This window comes from Podarcis tiliguerta (assembly GCF_965153285.1).
Source record: "Podarcis tiliguerta genome assembly, chromosome: 3".
Lineage (NCBI taxonomy): Eukaryota > Metazoa > Chordata > Lepidosauria > Squamata > Lacertidae > Podarcis > Podarcis tiliguerta.
Window position 1 is genome coordinate 44580110 of NC_139536.1, and position 22923 is coordinate 44603032.

The window sequence follows — 22923 nt, forward strand, 5'->3', positions numbered from 1 at the left end:
GTTGGCTCAGCATGCTGTGATAGTCCGGCAAGATGATGCTAATTCAAGGTAACTCTAATGATGCTACCATCTGGGCACTGTCAGAAAAATAGTGAAATGTAAGGGAGGGGGATGCAAAAAATAATGACGAACATATTTTTTTTAAAAAGCAAAACGATAGCACAGCACCAAATTTTTACCTAGGAAAATTTCAGAATAGAAGGAACATAGTGGTGGTGGGGGGAGGAGTTAATGACAGCCCACTTTTAAACTTTTTTGTGCAGTTTTAAGCTGCTCTCTCCCAGTTCCAATCTGCAACTTTAGTGTTGTGGCTTGTTTTGGTTTTTTAAAAACAGCTTCTTCCTGAGGAAACCCTAGTCAGGAATCACTTAGGCAGCCTGATGATATGATGTCATCAAATGTCAATCTGATTTGGCGGCCTGATGATATCAGAAGCCGAATCAGGATTCCCTTCATCTGGTCAGACTTCATGTTGATACCACATAACCAGTTAGATGGGACAATGTGATGCCATCGCGAAGCCAAAATACATTGAGGCTAACATTTCTTACCATCTTACCTTCACCAGTGAGGGTCAACTGTCCTGTTTCACAGTAGTATTTCAACATGAGTAGGAAAATGACAATACCCCTAAATATTTTTTTAAAGAAAAAAAGCACTGTACACAGGTAAGGCTGAGAAAGAAGAAGCTGACAGCCAGTGTCATTCTCTGGACTTTTTGTAAAAAAGAAGGCAGGCAGGTGGGAGATGTCAGAGAGGAAATGGAGGATGATGAGGCAGAGCCCCATCTGCTCTTATGGAGCAGGCTTGACCACAGTTTGAAAAATACTGCCATACAAAACATCTGTATGGAGCCTGACCCTCTCATAAGACCCTATTAGAGAAGGTGGAATAATATTTTGTTCACTTCCCTGAAAACTATCATTTTAGGTCAGATAATGTTGCTTCTCATTATAAAGGGTTGTGGTGAGGAAATGCAGCCTTTCTAAAATGGATTGAATGCTCAGTGCAGTTATATTTATTTACGTAATAGGAACTAAAGATTACTGCAGTGCCTGTAATGCCAACAGAGTCAAAAGCAGATTCTGATTAAAACACACAGACCGAGCACGCTCACTTAACATATATTTGTCCATGTTAATTAAAGAACAAAGAAACTGCAGGGCAAATGATAAACCCAATGGAAACCTGAAACACACAGAGCGACATTCAGAACGGCAGTCCGAAGGGGACAGATGATGAATACCTGCTCTGCTCCAGCAAAAGCATGGTAGAAGCAGGAAACATAAGTCATGATAGCTCTCTCATCAGGCTTGGGGGTGTTCACAATATCTGCAAGGGAAGAAGAAACAAAACAAACACAAGGAGTGGAAAACTGCTGCCATCCTGCTTTGCTTTCTGTACGCAAGGCAGGTGCTGGTCTGCCAGGCTTCAACAAGCTGAAATTAATCATCTGCTATGTTAATACATGCCGGCTGGAAAGGCAAAATATTGAAACTCAAACTGAGATCCTGGGGCACAGAGGGGACTTGGAACAATTCCACTGCTTTTATGAATAATGTTTGCAAGGAAACATAATCACTGCTCATTGGAGCAATCCCTGATTCAAGGCAAGCTATCTTTACCTATACAGCAAGATGGCTTAAATGAGTAATGTTTGCATGAGTGAACCATCATGCATGAGGTTCAAATGAAGCACATCTCGAAATGTATATGTGTGACTTTCCATCTGACAAAGGTCTTCCCTGAAAAAGACTGTGCTTAATATCTTCACAGTGTTATGTGATTTTTAAAAATGAGATAGCACATTTTGAAGTGCTCTCTTAGTAGCACTTGCATTGTTCTTTTTCTTTTATTATAAAATTTCAGCTTCCTGGAATACTTATCCAAATGTCAATGCTATTATGCTTTATTATCACATCATGGAGGTTTCTCAGTACTGACACAACTACAAATAGCAATTAAAATGTAGGTTTTATTATATATAGGAGATCTATACTATATACTATGAAACTAAACAGAACATGCTGTTGCATTTTTAAGGAAGCATTGAAAACTACTGGTGGATGTTCTGCAAAAGCAAATTCAATCCTCTAAAACATTTCCAAAATAGTCATATAAGATCAGACTGGGAGGAAAGCTACAAAATATCATGGAAAGTAAAGAGCAAAAATTAAGCTCAGAACTTTACCTTCTGAGCACCAGCAAACACATGGTACTAAGAGGAAGCATAAATCATAAAAACAATTGAATTGGATCTGGCAGCTTGAGGCAGCTATTTAAATCAAGCAACTTGCAGCTGCTATTTAAATTTCTCACTATTTCCCAGAACAATTTCCTATGGTGGGGGAGTATTGTGGGAAATGAAAATGGTGGCTCCCAGATCCAGCTGCCTAATAGGGGACTTCAGAGCAGTATCCAATACAGTAGTCAGTCATGTCAGGGTGTTGTGTTGCCAACAGCGGAGGAGACTGAAGGACAAAGTTCAGAATGACTGCTCCCCACGCCTTTTGCGTGGTTGCCTGCAGCCCCCTGGATCCCAGTGTGGCTCCGGGTAGCATGGGCTGGCTTCGCCCTCCCCAGGCTGGATACCTGGAGGTCTCCACCTACCTCAGCCAATCGCCCAATCCTGCCTGGGGAGGCGTTGCCAAGGGATTGGCCAGGTAGGGGGAGGGACCGCCCTGCCCACACAACAGAAGGTGACTCTTACCTGCAACGCGTCAGTTGGCTCCAGAGCTTCTCCCACCCTGCCCTCCCTCAGTTATGCCTTCTTTTCCAGGTTAACCTCTTCTTCACAGGTACGCAGGCGCTGCTACATCATGGTCGCTGTTGAAGGGCCGGAAAGGAATTTTCCTGCATTGGCAGGTTTTGCCTTCCCCATAGCAAAACATCACAACTTTGGCGGTTTCAGGCCTTGGGTGGAATCCTTTAGTCTATCTTCCCTAAATGGGGGGGGGGGGCGTGAAGTGATGACCCACGCCCCCCTTGCGGCGGTGATCCCAGGGTTCCCAGTTAAAGGGGTCTAGAGGGGAGGCATTGGCCATACGCCGAGAGGTTGTCATTGCTCTCCCCTGCAACAGTGGTGGCAGGCTCTTTGCTTGAACATATGTTCTCCAGAGCCAGCCGAATCCCTGCACATTCTGGATAACCCTGATGTCCCCCAGATCCCCGGCTAGGGACTGGGAAAGATAAACGCCCAATGCCTGAGCCAAGGTCTCCCTACAGCTGAAACTTAATAAAGTTGTGGCCAATTTTAATGCCACAGCACATTATTAAAGTTGTGGCCAGTTTTAATCCCATAGCATGTTAATAAAGTTGTGGCCAGTTTTAATCTCATAGCACGTTGTCTCGAGTCATTATTCCACTCGGGAGTCGACTGGGGTTGGGGGGACTCCGCCTATCCATGCAAATGCCTTGTTCAGGACTTCCCATACTATGTGCTGAGGCAAACCACTCATAGCCTGTGATGTGGATATTAGTTAAATCAAAATATATTCTGCATACGCCAGAATATATAGGACCCAACTACTGAAGTACTGTTTCACAGACACTATGTGAAAAGCTATCCTTTTGAATCCATGTATGGAAACAAAAGATGTTGAAAGGTTACTCAGTCCACTGCTTCTTAAAAGGATGTTAGCTCCCACCTTCTGCGTCCAACATCTTTGGGATATCCAAATGCTTTTCAGCAACTTCCATGGCAAGATTTATATTCCGCAGTGGGTCATCCTGCATGAAAGAAGACCACAAATTATAATTAATCATGAATAAATCTATGAAGCATTATACAATCAGAACCAAAGGACAGAATATTTGAGATTGTTGGGTTTTTTTTACTGAAAGGTATCAAATAACTTTTTTAAAGTTGCCACAAACTTCCAACTGTAGTTTCAAAGCAAATCCTACATAAATATCAACAGCCTGCCACTTTTTGTTTACTCAGAAGAAAGTGAAACATAGTACAATGGAACTTAATTCAAAATAAGTGCATCGCAGGATTGAAACTCTAGCATTACTAGGGAATTATTTCAAATTACTGATGATGATTTTGCAGTTATCATTTGACATAATAAAGGCACCATGAGATTTACTTACCACGTGAGCAGATTTATGGTCAGACAAATGCCAGAAGCCATCACATGGAGGCATATTCACCATAAATATTCAACTTAATACTACGGCACAGGAAAATCATCATGTGATGACCTTACCATATTTAAATCAGACCTCATAGAACAGCAATGGAAATCGCCACAGGAGGTACAGAATATAAAATAAACTGACCACACTGATTCCTAGACTATTCAAATTTGATTTAGTTCCACTGAATTCAGTGGGATTAAATCAACTTAAATCCTATGGTTGCAATCCTATGCGCAAAGTTTGCTTTAATGATCGTATGGTTTATTGTTAGGTGGATTTCAAACCAAACCAGTTCAAAACCATTTTGAATGTCCCTTTTGATGAAAAGGTAGTGTGTGTGTGTGTGTGTGTACATATACATATATATTCATATTCATTCATTCATACCATTGAAGTCAATGCGATTTACTTCTGAATAAACATGTATAGAATTGCACAATATTCAGTTTAACTGGCTTTGAACTGGATTGTTACTCAGAGCTTTGCTTGTTAAAGTCACAATGACCCATTCACACATCACATTGGACCATAGTTTAAAACAAATAAGGTAAGCCAAGAACAAACTTTGGTTACTCCTTGAGATTTGTTTGGCAAAAACAAACCAGAAGCCTTGGTTCAGGTGGTGCAACAACACAGACTCTGGCTTGTTTCATTCATGGCGCAGAAGGAGCAAACCTGAGCAGCGTGCACAAGCACACAGCTTGTTCAAATTCATCCATAGTTTTAAACTGTGGTTCAGTGTAATGTGTGAATCAGGCCAGTGTTTCCAACATAGAATATTCAAAGCTGCAGATCTCCTGCAGAGATACACAGTTAAAGTGTTGTAAGGAAAACCAGCCATGCCAACCGGTGTTGAAGAATTTTAATGGCAAGGCTATTATTCCTGGTGCAACACAAAAGCCAGGAAAGGCATGCAGGAAGTAAAACCACACAACACACTCAAAAAGGCCACAACAAAACGTTTGTCAATAGATTCAAAAAACAAAAGAGGAAAACAGAAAGCAAGCATCTGTTGTGTTCAACGCATGGTTAATATGTTAACCACCCTGGGATCTTCGGATAAAGGATGGTATATAGATTGAATAAAGAAATATGTTGTTATTGATCATCAGATGTGGTGTGTCCCATTTCACTGCTGGAGGCAAAATAGGAAGTGCTGCCCCACCCTGCCGCTGCTGCCACCGCCACCAACACTGCCATACCTTTCACTGCCGCTCCTGCACTACCACCTCCGGCATCAGTACTGATTTTAGGTAAGATCTTGCCTATTTTCCAAAGCCAGCAGAGGGCAGTAGCCTCACCCTGCCTAACAGCTGGGCCGGCCCTGCAGCTCCTTACAAAGTAACTGTCATGTGCTCTCAGGTAGCTTTAAACATGTTTCACACACACAGTCCAGCAAATATTCAGCTGTGATAAAAGCCCCACTGAAATCAGAGGGACTTTAAGAGGGTGGAGAGAGAGTTTGCACTGGGCTTTCCTGTGAAAAGAGTGGTACAAATTGGCAGATGCCTCCAAATGGTGGTATATTTTCGTGGCATACTTCAGCTCCCGTCATGGCGCACATTTGGGAATCACTGGTGTAATGAGACTATATATACGTAAGCAGCTTGAAACGCAGCAAGGTTCCCTCATCCTGCCCTGCATTTCAAGTCACACTTGCTGTACACAACTGAGGGAGGAGCAGACGTCTTCATCCAAAGCACATTACCTGATTTTATTTCCCATGCCTGCAATCCTTCCCCACAAAAAACTATTCAAAGAAGTTGTCATCTGTGCATGCACAATGGTTGTCTGAACTGTACAAACCTCATCTTAACTACAACTTGTATTTTCAAAATGGATGGAAGTTAGTTTGAGGGAGAATGATAAAACAGCAGTATTTCTTTAAAATCTACAGGATGCATATGGATTGTGGCTGACATAATGTGTATTCGGCTTCCAACACCAGCAGTGGGAGCACACTGGGGCTGGAGTAAATGGTAATGTGTACACAGCCTGACTTAGGATCGTGTATTACCTCATCTATATTTGTTGGGAAGGAGCCAGGAAGGAAAGCCACTTCATATTACTAAACATACCCCACTTTACCATTAAGGAGACATGCTTAGCATGCAGGAAGTGAGCCAAATCACTGCAAATCACCATGCTCTTTCACCCAGATGGATGACCTTAGATAGCTTGGAGTAGTCAATAAGATCAGGTCGATGTCTATGGATAAGTGCACAGAGGGCAAGGCCGTCTTTCCAGCTTCACAACAAGCAACCAAAAATAAAATGAAAAGATGTTAATGAAATAATGACAACTGATCCTAGCAGCTCAAGGTCTGAAAACATGCAGAAGCTACACAATGTACCCAGTAATTATGTCATCGTCAAATTTGCTACAATTCCAGCGCTTGCTGTGTTTTGTTTTGCAAAACCTCATTTAATGCTCAAAAGCACATTGAGAAGATCAAAGCATGAATTTATGAATCTGGTAATCAAATGGGGTTTATTCTGCTTTTGGCGCATAGTGAAAATGCCCAAATATTTTGAATGACATTTCACATCTACTTTGGGACTCTGGGATGTATCAGACTAAGTCATACTCAGTGCAGACCCATTGTAATTAATAGAAATGACTAACTTAGGTCCATTCATTTCAATGGGTAGAGTAGAACTTAGTTAGATACACTCCATTGATTTTAATGGGTCTACTCGAAATATGACTTAGTACAACCTCATATTATAGAAGACCAGTTTCCTGAACAGTGGCCACTTCTGTGTAGGAAGGAACCTAGATAAATTGCATGCATTACGAATGATGAATGGATATGTGTTTAACTTTGGCAAGAAGCTCTAATTGGTAGTAGTAAGACACTTGGCTGAATGGACTATTGCTTTTACCCTGCAATTTGTCTATCTTTAGATGTACTGTATATGGTACTCTTAAGGTGTCTCAGAAAACTATACCAATGCTAAAAGATTAAACCAGCAATAAGAGAATACTGACACTTCTTCTTGGTATGTACCGGTAACTTGAAGAATTGGAGTGAATCGTGTATACAAGCATTCATTGCTTTTGAAACACAATACAGTGTTTAAAATCAACACTGAAATCTATTCATTACAACTGTCTGTAAAAACCTAACTAAAAATGCTAGATATTTGATAAAATGAAAATATTTTCAGTCACCTGAAATCCACTTTGTAAATAGTTTGTTATCCATAATGCATATGTTTTCTGCTCTGTTAATGGTCTATTACTAGCAATGCGGATTTTTCAGTCCCTTGAATCTTAATTTGCTCTCTCTATATCCAGAATTCTGCTGAATTTCCATTTTATCTCATCAAGAGTTCTGTGAAGTTTGAAAGCTTGCATACTCAACCTAATTAAATATCCTACTGTATTAAAGTACAACAAAAAAAATCTAAGTTGCCTATCCTATGGAAGTTTCCCAGGGAAAAAATCCCCACTGAGCACACAGGGACTTGCTTCTGGGTAAACATACATAGGATTGTACTGTTACACAGCAAGCACTGGGGGGGTGGGGAATGTTCATTAAGCGTTCCATAAATGCCCCCATTTTATCCTGTTTATGCTATGGTACCTCTGCAACCTTAATGAACCTCTGAAGCGAATCTTAGTTCCCGTGTTTATGGAAGCATTGCCATTAAGTTCATGCTGGCAATGCTAATTAATTTACGAGAATCTATATACTGTATATTCATTTCATGCAAACTGGGGCCATGATGAGAAAGAAATATGCAGAGAGCCTTGGGGTTGATTCTTACATTGTAAGAGCAGTGTGGCTGCCAGCTCCCTATGTTACAATATGGAGTGCTGGCATGTGAGTGAACACATAGTTGCCCCCTCCCAACAATGGTCTTGCTGTCTTAATGGCCAGAGTAACATGGGAAGCATGGAGAGGAATAACAATCAGGCCACCCCTGCAAGTTAAGAACCAGCCCTTTCATCAAACTGCAAGGACCAAGGGATGCTCTCCATTCCATCGTTGAAATGGATGGCACAAAATGGCTGTTACCTCAGATGGAAGTTCTGAATGTTCACATTTCTATACGGTGCTGTTTTCCTCTGGCACCACAGCAGTAGTCCTTCTTTGGCAGATGTCTCTGGAAAGGAGATGTATGAGGGAGGTAATGAAGCTTCGGGTCAAGATCACTTTATGGTGGTTTTTAAGTGTGTTTTGTTGAAACTGTTTAGAAGCCTCTCCAAGACTGGGAATCTTGTGCTTAGAAGTCCCCTTCTGACCTTGCCATTCCATACAGGAAGGTCAGGGTGGGGTGGAGCCAGAACATTCACAGATATGGACTCGCACTCTTAGATCACCCCTGCATGAGTTGTTTGAACACAGAATAACACTTGACTGTTTTGTGTTTAATATAAGCGAATCTCTGTTTCAAAACATTGTGGTGTAATTCTATGAACAAGTAATGCTTGGGGGGATGACTGGGAGATTCTGATCACGTAAATTCAGGGAGACTTCCCTCATCAGGTAAATATCCATGATTTATTCTTCTAATATTTATATTTGTCTTCATTAGCTCAACACAGGTTTCTAGGGCTGAATATGTACTGGATGTGCAGACATCCCCCTTCTATGCTGCTTTGGGAATGAGATTTTAGTGGAACTGAACCAAACCGTCAAGCCTCTAAGTTTGTGCCTTCTAATATTTACTGATCAATGTTCTCTCTTGGAAACCTGCAAAAGCATAATTCATATTCAGAAAGAATAGATCAGAAATGCTTGATAGATTTCTTTTCCACTGTATGGTTTAATTGCTACAGTACAATCAAGGTAAAATAAATTTGTCAAGAATAATTATTCTCTAAATCAACAAATGAGGTGGAGGAAACAGTTAATTTGTTACATATTGTACTGCATAATGAAGGACATCTGTTTGCTCAAGCAAACAGTGCATAGCTGGAAATTAATCTACAGCTGCCCGAGTTCTTCATTTAAATATTTTATAAGTTGTTCTTTTATATATATATATAAAACACTTGTTGCTTAGAGGCAAAAATAAATCTTTAAAACGTAATGGAGTCTGCAACAGAAATCGTTCAAGAAATAACTTTATGATTTCAACACCTAATGCTTACATAGTACAAAATATCCTATTTTTTCCAGACAATTGACAGTTTTAAATTGTTTAATTTGATCAAAACGCATACCTGCAAGGCTCGACAGCCCAACAGCAAGTGCTTTTCTGTTTCAGTGAATGTAAATCTCAACCAAAGGCAAATGGTTTCTTAGGATTTTATCAGTGTCCCTTCTGAACATTCCTTTTCATGTGCACCTGATGCTTCCTATGACTCATTATGCTTACAAGATGGCTGGTCATCCATTAGAAAATAGAAAGCCCATTCCAGGCACTGTCAAACTATCTGACTGGCTGAGCTACATACCAAATTCTTATGTTTCAGAGGTGCCTTAGAACTGTTAATGCTTCTAATTTGTCTGAATGGAGATTTTATCTATCTATCTATAGATGTCATCTATCTATATCATTTATTTTTATACTGCCCTTCCTTCATCAATCTCAGGGCAGTTCACAACATAAAAATGTGTGTAGGTATAGAAAGCTCTAATTTTTGTACAGCTGGAATGTAGTCAGCTGTAGAAAGGTATGAGAAAATGTATCTATTGAGGAGGTATTCCACCATGAAATCCCCTGTCTTCATTCTGAAGTGAAACTGTTCCAGGAGGGTTGTATCACACATGTCTTCTTAATGTTTTTAAATGGGTGGTGATATTGAATATAAAGAGAACACAGATCTGAGGCTTCAGAGTAGTTAGTTCCTTTACTCTCCCCATCAATAAACAGTTGCCATTTAAGTTCACATTTAAAAAAAAAAAAAATCCTCTGTTTCTGATGAGAGCTTCCCCTTGCCATAGGGCAGTACTGTGGAGCATAGTCTTACCTTCTACTGAAATATCTTGAATTGCAAAGCGAAGGATGATTGTCCAGATCATGCCCAGGGTCATTTTCACATTGCCATCTACAATTTCTGGTGTGAAACAGAATTGAAATTTTAAGCAATATGCTGTGATCAAAGCGTACATGCCTGCTATGATTTACGTTTTGTGATTTTATTCATACAGTACGTGTTTATTTCTCAGCAATTGCTTCCAAATTGTTCCTTCTGAAGATGTCTTAAACCAGTCTCACCTAACATGTTATTAGAGGACACAGCAGCAGAGAATTGCTTCTGTTGGTTCCATACTCTTGTTCACTCCTTGAAATCCCCATAATTCATTTTTATTAATGCTGTTGTCTCACAACTTTCACAGAATTCTGCAAATAGTTATACCTAAGGTATAGAAACTAATCATAACTGTATTGAATGAACTGAACATGAATATGAACTGAACATCCAAAGATGTTGTTGATAAAAGAAACAATTTGGAACACACAAATGTGTGTGTGTGTGTGTGCGCGCACACACACACACACACACACACACAGTATTGCTCCTGATTTCCTAGTTGAGTTTATATGGCTGTTCCATATAAACCTTTATTTCCACCTTCATTGCTCTTTCCCATCCACAGCAGACAATCTCCCCTTTAGGTTTGTTTCCCAATTTTTATTAAAATTGTTGAACTGATTCATGTTCCCTAAATGACCAAACTCCAAGACCTGAATTAAACATGGTTCCAGGCTTGTTTAAAAATACTACAACCAATCCCAAATTTATTCACAGAGTGTTCTATGCAGCTGCCTGTTGTTTAAACCAGAGCTCTTTGCCTATGTATGAAACATTACTAAGCGCACAACTGAACCGTGAGCTGATGGCCCAGTTCACAAAATGCCTCACAGGTAAAGTCCTTGTTGTTACATGATCTGCATCACATTTAAAGCTAACTTAAGCCCAAACTCTGTGTTTTCCTACCTTTTTCTTTCCAACATCTAGTTTTATGCAGTTGATCATAGAGAGGAAATTATAACTAGTGCAGAGGCTATGCTGTGAGTTTTCTTTTAGGTGAAACGTATTAAATTCACAACCTTGGCTGATAAGGTGTAAAATAGTCAGTCTGACATGGAGTGGTGACAGTTTGAGAGAAGACAGAAATGAATGTTCCAAAATGCCCTTTGCCATATACTGAATCAAACCAGCTCTCAGAACTGTAATACATCATGGCTGAAAGCCAAGCCTTGTTGTTGCTATCTTCTACATACCTTCTGCACCAATCGAGACAAGTTTGACACCTTTGCTAGCTATAAAATCCAGGGCTTTGTTGACATTTGCAATTTTATGGAAACGCATCTTTCCTCTGTCTGGCTTTGGAAGTCTTTCTCCTGCAGGGAAGCAAATCAGATATATTTATTGACATTGACATGTGGCTCCAGGCACAGGCTAGCGACTAGACTGGTGAAGGGAGCATGCTGTTGCTGTAAACTATCTAAAACCATATACCAACCCGCATTACAGGTCTGTCTTATCTCCAGAGCCCATTCTCCCCTCCCTAAAGGCAAGTATAAAAGCGACTCACTTTGGAGATTTTTTTGTGTAGGAGCAAAAATCCCCAGGCCAAATTGTTTTATCTGTCCAAAATATGTCAAAGAAACTGTGTGCTCCCTTTTCAGCTTATTTTTTGTTAGCACTTCAGCGTTGAGGAGTGTTTTACTATTAATAATAAAGCACTGAAGTCCTAATTCACAGCTCATCCTATCATTGTGCTCTAAGGATCCAGAAGGGCATCAAGCCCATCCTGGCTACACCATTTCAAGGCATAAGAACAGAGCTATGCTGGATCATGCCCAAGCCCTATTGAGTTTAGCATTCTGTTCCCATGGTAGCCAACCAGTTGGCTATTTGAAGCCCAGAAGCCAAGGCTCACTGGCAACTGATATTCACAGGTATATTGCCTCTGTCCTGCAGGTAAGATATACCCAAAAAGAGTAGCAACCTTTGATAGCCTTATTCTCCATTAATTTATCCTGCCCCTTTTAAAAAATCCAGGTATGCAGCTTTAAAGCCATTTTTTGTCTTGTAATTTTTGCCATTATATGAAATAGTTCAATAAAAAATGGGACAACTCTTTGCCTGTCTATCTCTCTACACACACAATAGACATATGCAAATAAACAAAACAAAGTTTAAAAAAGGAACAAAACTAATACTCAATAGCATCTTTAGTTTAAATTACTCTTTCAGTTCATAGTATCAGTATAGTATCAGACAAACCCTTAAAAAAAAAAGTATTCTTCTTCAGCCAAGTAACATGTACAAAAATGCATATACTAAAGTATAGCATGCACAAAACACATATATTGGTGAAAATAACATAAAAATGTGTGACATTGGGGAAAGTTGCTTTGTGTCACAGTTCACAGGCTAGCTGCCTAGTGAAATCAGAGACGTAGAGAGCTTCTTCCAGTTATTTTATTTAAATTAACAGAATACACAGAGAGACCACGAATTATGCTCCCCACATCCTCAAGATGTGGCTCAGAGTACCTGCTCTACCCACCCCCTTGCGGTACTTCCTAGCTTCCAAACCCCTTATTACTGCCTACGGTAGCAGGCAATGGAATCTTTCTGTCTCTGTTCAGCCTTCTGCTCTAAGGTGCAAAGGAATCACTTGATCCTCGGAGAAGGAGGAGGTTCTACCAGGCTTTCAAGTGACATAGTGTCCACTGGCTGCTGTGCTGTTTCTCCCATTTCTGAGTCCTGTCTCTGTTTAGGTCTAGAGCATCTGCTAGCTTTCTCCTGCTCTTCACCCTCCATTATTTCTGTTATGTACTGAGTTGAATAGTATTCAAAATGCAGCAGTCTGATTGGTCCTAGAACAATAGGATTCAGAATACAGCAGTCTGATTGGTCCTAGAACAATGCAGCAGCATGATTGGTCCGCAGAAGCCACCCAATCCAGCTCCAGGTGGAAGTGAATCCACAACCTGATTGGCCTACAGGAGAATCCCAGAATTAGCCAATCACGTGCAGCCCATTGTGTAAATAATGTATATAAAGCAGATATTGTGGGGGAACTTTCATTCCTCCCCACCACTATGAGCTTAATAAAGAGCATGAAATCCACTCTCGACTCCGAGTATATTTCAATTTCCCAGCTCTTTGCTTCTTCTTCTAGAGCGTGTCCTGTTCGCCACCTCCTAGAACTTGGGTCCATACTATCATCATCTTCCTCCTGCCTGGAAGTCTCTTGGGGTGGAAGTCTCCACCAATGCTCCTCATCTGCCCAGTCCCTGACACTTTGCTAAAATGTGTGTCTTAGGCAAAAGTGCATTAAGTAATGGGCATATGATTCACAGTAAATTCACAGTAAAATACTCGTCAATTTTCATGACAACTTTTAAAAACACACACGCACATGCCATAAACTGATGTGGAAATGTGAAACTGGGATAAACTAAAATGAATAAATTCACCTGCTTCTAAAGTGACGGTGAAATACATTTTGACAAGATACATATCATTTGCTGCCTTCTAAAACTAACCTGAAATGACCTCCAAGAGCAACATCAGTTTAAGGCCATTCCTGAAATCCTCTTCAATGTTCTCGATCTGCGTGCCTGCTTTCCGTAGGTGGGAATTGCACCATGCTGTAAATGTCTGCAATCACAGATTAAGTGTGTTAGGAAAAGATGGTAAACAGCTATTAACAGGAAATGTTAGAGCCTTCGATAATTTTTTTTAGGAAACTTAGTTTCAAAGCAATGCTACAGCTTAAGTGAAGATGCTAACATTCCTGAATGTTTAGCTTTGCTGTTGACAAATGCATGAAAGATATGCCTTGTGTATTTATCAATAGCAAGGCCATTTATGGTATTTTACCATTCTTATGTACATATTAAGCATCATGTCACACATTATGCTGTGGGTCTCCATTGGGCACCCTGTATTGCCCTCATAGCACACATATGAAATCAACACACATTATCTGCCTCACCTGTTACGGTACATCCTATAGATTACATGTGGTGTACACACTAGTGGCACAACAATATCTAGTTGGAATTAAGTCTCATGGATTTCGTTGGGGCTTACAGCAAAGAAAGCATGTATAGAATTGCACCCTAAATTTGTGACATGTGAAGTGGCCTTAAAGTGGGACAACAGATGCCTGGTGATGTGGTGATATGCTTATAATGGGCAGGGTCTCCTTCCACTGAGAGACCTCAAAAACCACAACATGGTAGAACAGAAGTGGTTTGCCTGGTGGGGCAGAGCCGCTATGGTAGCTTCCTGGGAGGTGGGTCACTATTGCTTACCAGGAGGGACAGTGGGAGGGGCAATGCAGTGCAAGCCAATTCTGTGATGGGAGTTTGAAAAGAGTAGGTTATCAAGTGATAATTTTAGTCACTTAGTGCCATAAGAATCAGTGCTGCTATTAAAAGCAGGGCAGACCCCAAATACTGTGCATGTATTAGCAAAAATGACATACAAAAATGTATTACATTTGGAGAGATTTCCTGGCAGGGATGTGTAATTAGGGGGGAAACACACTAAAATGCTGAGGAGTTTTCATGAGGACTTAAAAAAAATTCTAGAAACATCGGAAATGAAATTCGTAAAAGGCCCAACAAGCCAAATGTGCAGAACTGAGGAAATTCCATTGCCTTTTGTGCTATGTAGTCCTCTTTCTTGAGCCTTTCATAGAATCATAGAGTTGTAGAGTTGGAAGGGATCACAAGAGTCATCTAGTTCAACCCCCTCCAATGCAGGAATCTTTTGTCCAACGTGGGGCTCAAACCCACAACCCTGAGATTAAGACCTTCATACTCTACCAACTGAGCTATCTCTTTATTCTGTTTCCATGTGCTGGGACTGGGAGCATGAGCTGCTGTCTCTGACTAATCTATTCTATTAATAGTCATTGCACAACTATTCAAAATATGCTCAGGTCTTAGCGATCAAGCTGTGGCCAGCATCTAGCACTGTGCCCTGCACATTTTTAATCCTTTAGGATTTGAAAAGGTATTGCATTAATTAGACAGAACAAATGCCCCTCCCTCACTGCTCAACACACAGAAGCAGAGCAGGGTATCAGATGGAAGTGAAACACCAGGTGGAACTTGGAAGTCCATGTAGCAACCATGCTGCAAGCTAATACAAGGAAAACTCAATTTTTGCACTTAGTCTCACAAAGATCCCCCCCATTCAAGCTAAACACACCTGAGCACATCTTTAAAAGTGTGGTACTAACAGAAGGCAGAGGAAAAGCCAAAGCCTTTCTAGGATATCAGGATATACCACAACAGTTTTAAGTTTCTTTTCTTTTCTTTTTTCAGTCTAGAATCATAGAATCATAGAGTTGGAAGAGACCACAAGGGCCATCGAGTCCAACCCCCTGCCAAGCAGGAAACACCATCAGAGCACTCCTGACATATGGTTGTCAAGCCTCTGCTTAAAGACCTCCAAAGAAGGAGACTCCACCACACTCCTTGGCAGCAAATTCCACTGTCGAACAGCTCTTACTGTCAGGACGTTCTTCCTAATGTTTAGGTGGAATCTTCTCTCTTGTAGTTTAGATCCATTGCTCCGTGTCCGCTTCTCTGGAGCAGCAGAAAACAACCTTTCTCCCTCCTCTATGTGACATCCTTTTATATATTTGAACATGGCTATCATATCACCCCTTAACCTCCTCTTCTCCAGGCTAAACATGCCCAGCTCCCTTAGCCGTTCCTCATAAGGCATTGTTTCCAGGCCTTTTGACCATTTTGGTTGCCCTCCTCTGGACATGTTCCAGTTTGTCAATGTCCTTCTTGAACTGTGGTGCCCAGAACTGGACACAGTACTCCAGGTGAGGTCTGACCAGAGCAGAATACAGTGGCACTATTACTTCCCTTGATCTAGACGCTATACTCCTATTGATGCAGCCCAGAATTGCATTGGCTTTTTTAGCTGCCGCATCACACTGTTGGCTCATGTCAAGTTTGTGGTCAACCAAGACTCCTAGATCCTTTTCACATGTACTGCTCTCAAGCCAGGTATCACCCATCTTGTATTTGTGCCTCTCATTTTTTTTGCCTAAGTGCAATACTTTACATTTCTCCCTGTTAAAATTCATCTTGTTTGTTTTGGCCCAGTTCTCTAATCTGTCAAGGTCGTTTTGTGTGATCCTATCCTCTGGGGTGTTAGCCACCCCTCCCAGTTTGGTGCCATCTGCAAATTTGATCAGGATGCCCTTGAGTCCATCATCCAAGTCGTTGATAAAGATGTTGAATAAGACCGGGCCCAAGACAGAACCCTGTGGCACCCCACTAGTCACTCTTCTCCAGGATGAAGAGGAACCATTGATGAGCACCCTTTGGGTTCGGTCAGTCAGCCAGTTACAAATCCACTGAGTGGTAGCATAGTCAAGACCGCATTTTACCAGCTTCTTTACAAGAATATCATGGGGCACCTTGTCAAATGCCTTGCTGAAATCAAGGTAGGCTACATCCACTGCGTTCCCTTCATCTACCAGGCTTGTAATTCTGTCAAAAAACGAGATCAAGTTAGTCTGACATGACGTATTTTTCAGAAATCCACGCTGACTATTGGTGATCACAGCATTCCTTCCTAGGTGCTCACAGACTGTTTGCTTAATGATCTGCTCCAGAATCTTCCCTAGTATTGATGTCAGACTGACTGGGCGGTAATTATTTGGGTCCTCTCTTTTCCCCTTTTTGAAAATAGGGACAACATTTGCCCTCCTCCAGTCTGCCGGGACTTCACCTGTTCTCCAGGAATTCTCAAAGATGACTGCCAGTGGTTCTGAGATCACATCTGCCAATTCTTTTAATACTCTTGGATGCAGTTCATCTGGCCCTGGAGACTTGAATACATCTAGACTAGCCAAGTATTCTTGTACTATCTCCTTAGTTATTCTGGGCTGTGTTTTCTCTGCTGAATCATTTGCTCCAAATTCTTCAGGTCGGGCATTGTTTTCTTTATCTGAGAAGATGAGGCAAAGAAGGCATTGAGGAGTTCAGCCCTTTCTGTGTCCCCTGTTTGCATTTCACCATCTTCTCCTCTGAGTGACCCCACTGTTTCTTTGTTCTTCCTTTTGCTAAGAACATACCCATAAAAGCCTTTTTTGTTGCTTTTAACCTCTCTAGCAAGCCTGAGTTCATTCTGTGCTTTAGCTTTTCTGACTTTGTGTCTACACGTGCTGGCTGTTTGTTTGAATTCTTCTTTGGTGGTTTCCCCCCTTTTCCATTTTCTGTACACATCCTTTTTTAATCTTAACTCAGTTAAAAGTTCTTTAGATAGCCACCCTGGCTTCTTTAGGCACCTTCCATGTTTCCGTCTCATTGGTATTGCCTGAAGTTGTGCTTTTACTATCTCCCTCTTAACAAACTCTCAGCCATCATGAACTCCCTTTCCTTTTAGTATTACTTTCCATGGGATCTCACCCAGCACTTCCCTAAGTTTTATGAAGTCGGCTTTCTTAAAGTCAAGAAATTGAGTCCTAGTATGCTTGGCTGCTCCTTTCCGCTGTATAGTAAACTTCAGAAGAGCATGATCACTCGCGCCTAATGATCCTTCCACTTCTACCCCACTAACCAGGTCATCAACATTGGTTAGGACCAGATCTAAAATGGCTGTTCCTCTTGTTGCTTCTCCCACTTTCTGGACAATGAAGTTGTCTGCAAGGCCAGTGAGGAATCTGTTTGACCTTATGCTCTTGGCTGAGTTTGACATCCAACAAATATCCGGGTAATTGAAGTCTCCCATTACTACTATCTCCCTTCCTTTTGCATGCTTGGCCATCTGTTCCAGGAAGGCATCATCTATGTCCTCCGTTTGGCTTGGGGATCTATAGTAAACTCCCACAATGAGGTCACTGTTATTCTTCTCTCCCTTAATTTTGACCCAAATGCTCTCACTTTGGCTTTGAGGTTCTAAATCTTGGATCTCTTCACAGGTATACACATCCCTGATATATAACGCCACTCCTCCTCCTTTTTTGTCTGGTCTGTTTCTCTGAAATAGACTGTATCCCTCCATTATTACATTCCAATTGTGGGACTTATCCCACCAGGTTTCAATGATGCCTATTATGTCATATTTAGTTTGCTGTACCAAGAGCTCAAGCTCATCTTGTTTATTTCCCATGCTTTGTGCATTACTGTACAGACATTGAAGTCCATTAATCATTCCCCCATGTCTCTTATTTAAGGATTTTTTCCTCCCACCACTAGGTCTGCGTGCTGTTTGCTCCATTTGGTCTATGACATTTGGATGATCATCTTCATCAATAGACTCCTACCTTCAGGAGCACTGTCTCCCTCCCCCACATTAGTCAGTTTAAAGCCCTCCTGATGAGGTTTCTGAGATTTTTGGCAAAAACATTCCTCCCAACCGTTGTGAGGTGCAGCCCATTGCTTGCCAGAAGTCCATCTTCAAGAAACTGCAGTCCGTGATCTAAGAATCCAAACCGTTCCTGTTCACACCATTTGTGAAGCCAGCTGTTCACTTCCACTATCTTTCCCTCTCTCCCTGGGCCACGTCGTTCAACTGGGAGGACAGATGAGATGAGTCTAAGGGCCACATTCCCTTGTGAGAAACCTTTCAGGGGCCGCATGCATGCCAGAACAACAGGTACAGCTCTTACATTCTAGAGTAAGATACGATGCAGTCATACAAATGTCAGAGCTGTCCAAAGGCATACATAGCTCTCCAATCAAGCAAGCAAAATGCATTATCATAGGATATATTCCACCAAGGAGGGGGGACACCTCAAGAGGGTTTGGAGCAGGGCCAGAAAGGTGTGCGGCTTGGTATGGGGATGTGGCCTATTAAATACCCTGAGGGCCAGATAAAGAAGATTGCAGGGCCACATTCAGCCCTGGGCGTGAGGTCTCACACCTTTGACTTGGGGGCTAAGATCCCCTCTTTTTCACCACCAAACAATGAGTATGGCTTATGACCCTCCAATGCAAGCCAGCACAACCAGTAACGCAGCCCAAATAACCAAGTGTTATTCCTCCCAGGGGCTTGTCACGCCATCTCTTTTAGCATCCAGGCAGCAAAAGAAGAGGCTTATCTAGCCCCTAGCAGGAAACAATACATGGCCTGGATCACAAGTTGTGCAGGGCTGTTCTGTTAGAAACATATTGTCTGGTCTAATACTGCCTTTTTTTAACAGGTTCAATTGTAAAGGAAAATTGCCAGCAAAATACAAACAATCCACAGAGAAGGAAAGTAAAACGAAAAACAATATTGACTTGACATGTCAGGAATGGTTTGCTTATTCTGGTTTTTTTTCCATACTACAGAATCCACAGGTGTGATGCTTTATTAGAATTTAGAGAGCAAAAATAAAAGAAAAAACTTGATTCCTTTTCAGATCTGCAAACAGACTACTTGAATACAGATGAGGACACTTTATCATTCACACAACGTCACAAATCTGTCACAAAGATTCCACCCTTCATTCAGCATCATGAACTTCCTGGTTTGTTTTTTTAGTGTCTTGGTTTTGCTATCTGTTTTGGGGTGTATGTAGGTGTTTTGCTTGTGGCTTGGGGGTTCTAAGCATTGTCACTTTTCCTTCTGCGAAATGAGTACAGTGGTACCTCCAGTTAAGTTCTTAATTCATTCTGGAGGTCTGTACTTAACCTGAAACTGTTCTTAACCTGAGGTACCACTTTAGCTAATGGGGCCTCCCACTGCCGCCACGTGATTTCTGTTCTCATCCTGAGGTAGAGTTCTTAACCCAAGGTACTACTTCCGGGTAAGCAGAGTCTGTAACCTGAAGCATTTGTAACCCAAAGCGTTTGTAACCTGAGGTACCACTGTATTTTGAGATGCCCACACCACTTCTTTAGATTTTCGAATGTGTTTGAGGGCATAAAAAAGTATGGAACCCCTGCATAAGAAAGCAGTCTGTGGCTCCATTTATGCAAAAAAGTGGTCCAAACACGTAAACTCTCAGTGTGTTTGTAAACTATTAATAGACTATTCTATACATTCCCAATGCTCAGAAGCCACAGCACTGCAAGCACAACTGGAATTCCCTGGAAAAGGATCAGATTCAGGCAGCTGCTGCCGACAGAAGCTTTGCAGAAGGGATAGTGATCTTGTAACCAAGGGGACCCAGCCTAAACCCTTACTAGTGGATGTACCAGGGCAAGTGTGCCTGCTTGAAAAGAGAACTGCTTAAAAAAGAGGATGAAAAACTACCACTCAGTTGCAAATACACCCTTTGGGCAGGCTTCTGCTTGCACACTAGAACTTCCCCTTCCTCTCTTTCCCCTGACAGTCTCTTCTGTTCACCAAATTTACTCTGGACCAGATTCTGCAGGTGGTTGGAAGCTGCAGGGAGGAGGCGGAGTAGGCCTGTTGTGCAAACAAAAGTTCAATCCACTCACATACAGGCACTATTGGATTTCACCCATATAAATTAGTACATGCAATATTGTGCAAATCTGCATCCTTTGCATAAAATAAAATAAAATTGCAATGCCTAAGTGGCCACACTAGCATCTTTAGTGCAGATAGTGTAGCTGAATGCACATTTGGAGCTGTGTTAATTTGCACTTGCAGTTCCCAGTAAACATATTCTGACACATGATAAGGTGGTGGTGTGAATCAACCCTATGGATGAATTAAAATAAATCACTATATTAAAGAGTGGCTGAATCTAACTTTAATTGATCTGATTTTCATTAGCTTGTTTTATACATTAAACAATGTCTTTCATATACAGGGACGGTTTTATTAAATCTGCCATCATTCTTAACTTTAGTTTCTTTCTGTTTCCCACCTATTCCCCTGACACCCTATGCAGTGCCCTACATGTGCACACCACATTTATAGAAAACTTTGAAACTGAGAATTCCCCAGCACAGGGTCTGAATATTGCAGACCATGAGACCCTATGAGATGGAGTTATAATTAGGCGTCACGTCCATTGTAATCCTAAGGACGTCATCATGTGTAACCAGCAACTGTTGACAGATCTCATACCATGCATATCCTGAAATGGCAAGTCTGGAGAGTGCAGCCCACAATAGAAACAATGGCATTTATTTTTGTCCTGTTCCAAGATTGTCTCATAGAACATGTATGCTAGCCAACTGCCAGGCTTGCTTGAAGATCACCGTTCAATATTATATTACTCGTTTGAACAAAGCTCAACAACTAGGCAGCTACAGTCTTCTCGTCGTATATACGGACATCAGGAATGTACTTTGTGGAGCTTATTTTAGCACTATGGAGAAGAGTCTGACACCCTCAGAACTTTTCAAATCCATCAATCCTACTGAGAGAGGATGTTGTTCAGACTGATCTCCAAGCCATGGAAAAAAGAATGCCTTCTATCAGATACTATTTATAGACATGTGCATCCATTTAACATTTGTTTCAAAGGTTCAGGACAATGGAAAGTAATAATGGTTGCAATCCGCTAGCACTACTGCTGCACAGCCTCCATTCACTTCTGTGGAACTTGCCAAGATAGGGCTGCCATATTTCAAAAATCAGGACAGAAAAGTTCTTGAGGGTTTTTTTTTTTTTTTGCAAAATCACAAAGAAATTGGGCATTTCTAAGCTTTTTTCTTTTTTTTTAAGGAAAATCAGCAAAAATGACACTGCTTACATCAGTTACTTTACATCCGAATTTTCCCAGACATTTAACCGATTTCTCCCAGGACACTGCTTTTGGATACAGTATTCCATGTATGTCCAGGATATTCCAGACGTATGGCAAACCTAGAATATGTTCCCTTGAAATTAATGGGTGGCTTCTTCAACTGCATCCTGAAATACTGTCTAATTATTAGTGTTAAAACCACAATGTTTTCACGAAACGTTAGGATTATAAAAGCAAATGACATGTTCCCTTGGGCCAATAGCATCTTTTCATGCTATTGAAATTCTTTTGGATCACGCAAGTAGGTTGTGTGTGTGTTTTACAAAATCCATGCTTGGTTTTCAGAAAATCAAAATAATAAATAAGTGTAAATTATTCTGCTGGGAATCCAGGTAGATAAGGCTGCAATCCTAAGAAAATCAGCCATGCTTTACACTACTGAAACAAATGGGAAATTTATTTAGGCATGACAAACTTTATTGTGGGCCAATAAATGTTTGTATTCAAAGTCTGAGGCAAAAGTTTCAAAAAAAACTTGTCATTTGTTTTCTTTTATGGGGCCACACAACCTTCAGTTTCAGGTGAGAAGACCATTTGTTTGCGAAGTTCTGTTGCTGCAAATCAACTGTATAATCAGAACCAACCCTTGATTAGTCCAGATTATAATAATTTCTCATTCCTATAAGAGGGAACCAATAGATTTCACAACAAATTTGTCACACTGCTTTTGAAAATATTTTATATCCTATCAGCTTGCTAGCCTTATACAAATTAAGATATTTTTAGTATCTGACTGGAAGCATGTAAATTCAAAGATTGTGTCTTGAAAGATCAATGGGGCAGGTAGGACCCTGACTTTGGAATGCCCTCCCTAAAGACATATGCCTAGTGCTAGCTGAACCCTCCTTTTAGCATCAGGTTAAGACACTTTTATTTACTCATTAATTTTAATGTGTATAGTTCCTGCATCTGCCTAGTTCTTTTTTTTTAAAAAAAAATATTTTCCTTTCTCTGACGGTGGTTGCCTTTTGCTAGCGTTTCACTTCATTTTGTATTACCTTTGAATCAATTTATTATCTATATTGTTGTTTTGATGAAGGAAGAAGGGGTGTAGAGAAACATTTTTTAAAAAAATTCTGGCTCAAATTAAATTAAAAACAAACAAACAAAACCCCCACTTCATCAGCCTTCCCCAACTTGGCGCTCTCCAAATGTTTTGGGCTACAACT

General features: G+C 40.9%; 1 protein-coding gene across 1 annotated transcript in view; it reads right to left on the bottom strand.

The window, feature by feature from the left end:
• ACTN2 (actinin alpha 2) overlaps positions 1–22923 on the bottom strand; it is a 56109-nt gene that overhangs the window by 26880 nt on the left and 6306 nt on the right. Inside the window, exons 2-8 of the mRNA XM_083432154.1 lie at positions 13608–13722; positions 11328–11447; positions 10069–10155; positions 8168–8255; positions 6312–6390; positions 3648–3729; positions 1247–1332 (exon numbers count right to left, since the gene is read on the bottom strand). Of these exons, the coding sequence (XP_083288280.1) occupies positions 1247–1332; positions 3648–3729; positions 6312–6390; positions 8168–8255; positions 10069–10155; positions 11328–11447; positions 13608–13722 (657 nt within the window). The remainder of the gene's footprint in view (positions 1–1246; positions 1333–3647; positions 3730–6311; positions 6391–8167; positions 8256–10068; positions 10156–11327; positions 11448–13607; positions 13723–22923) is intronic.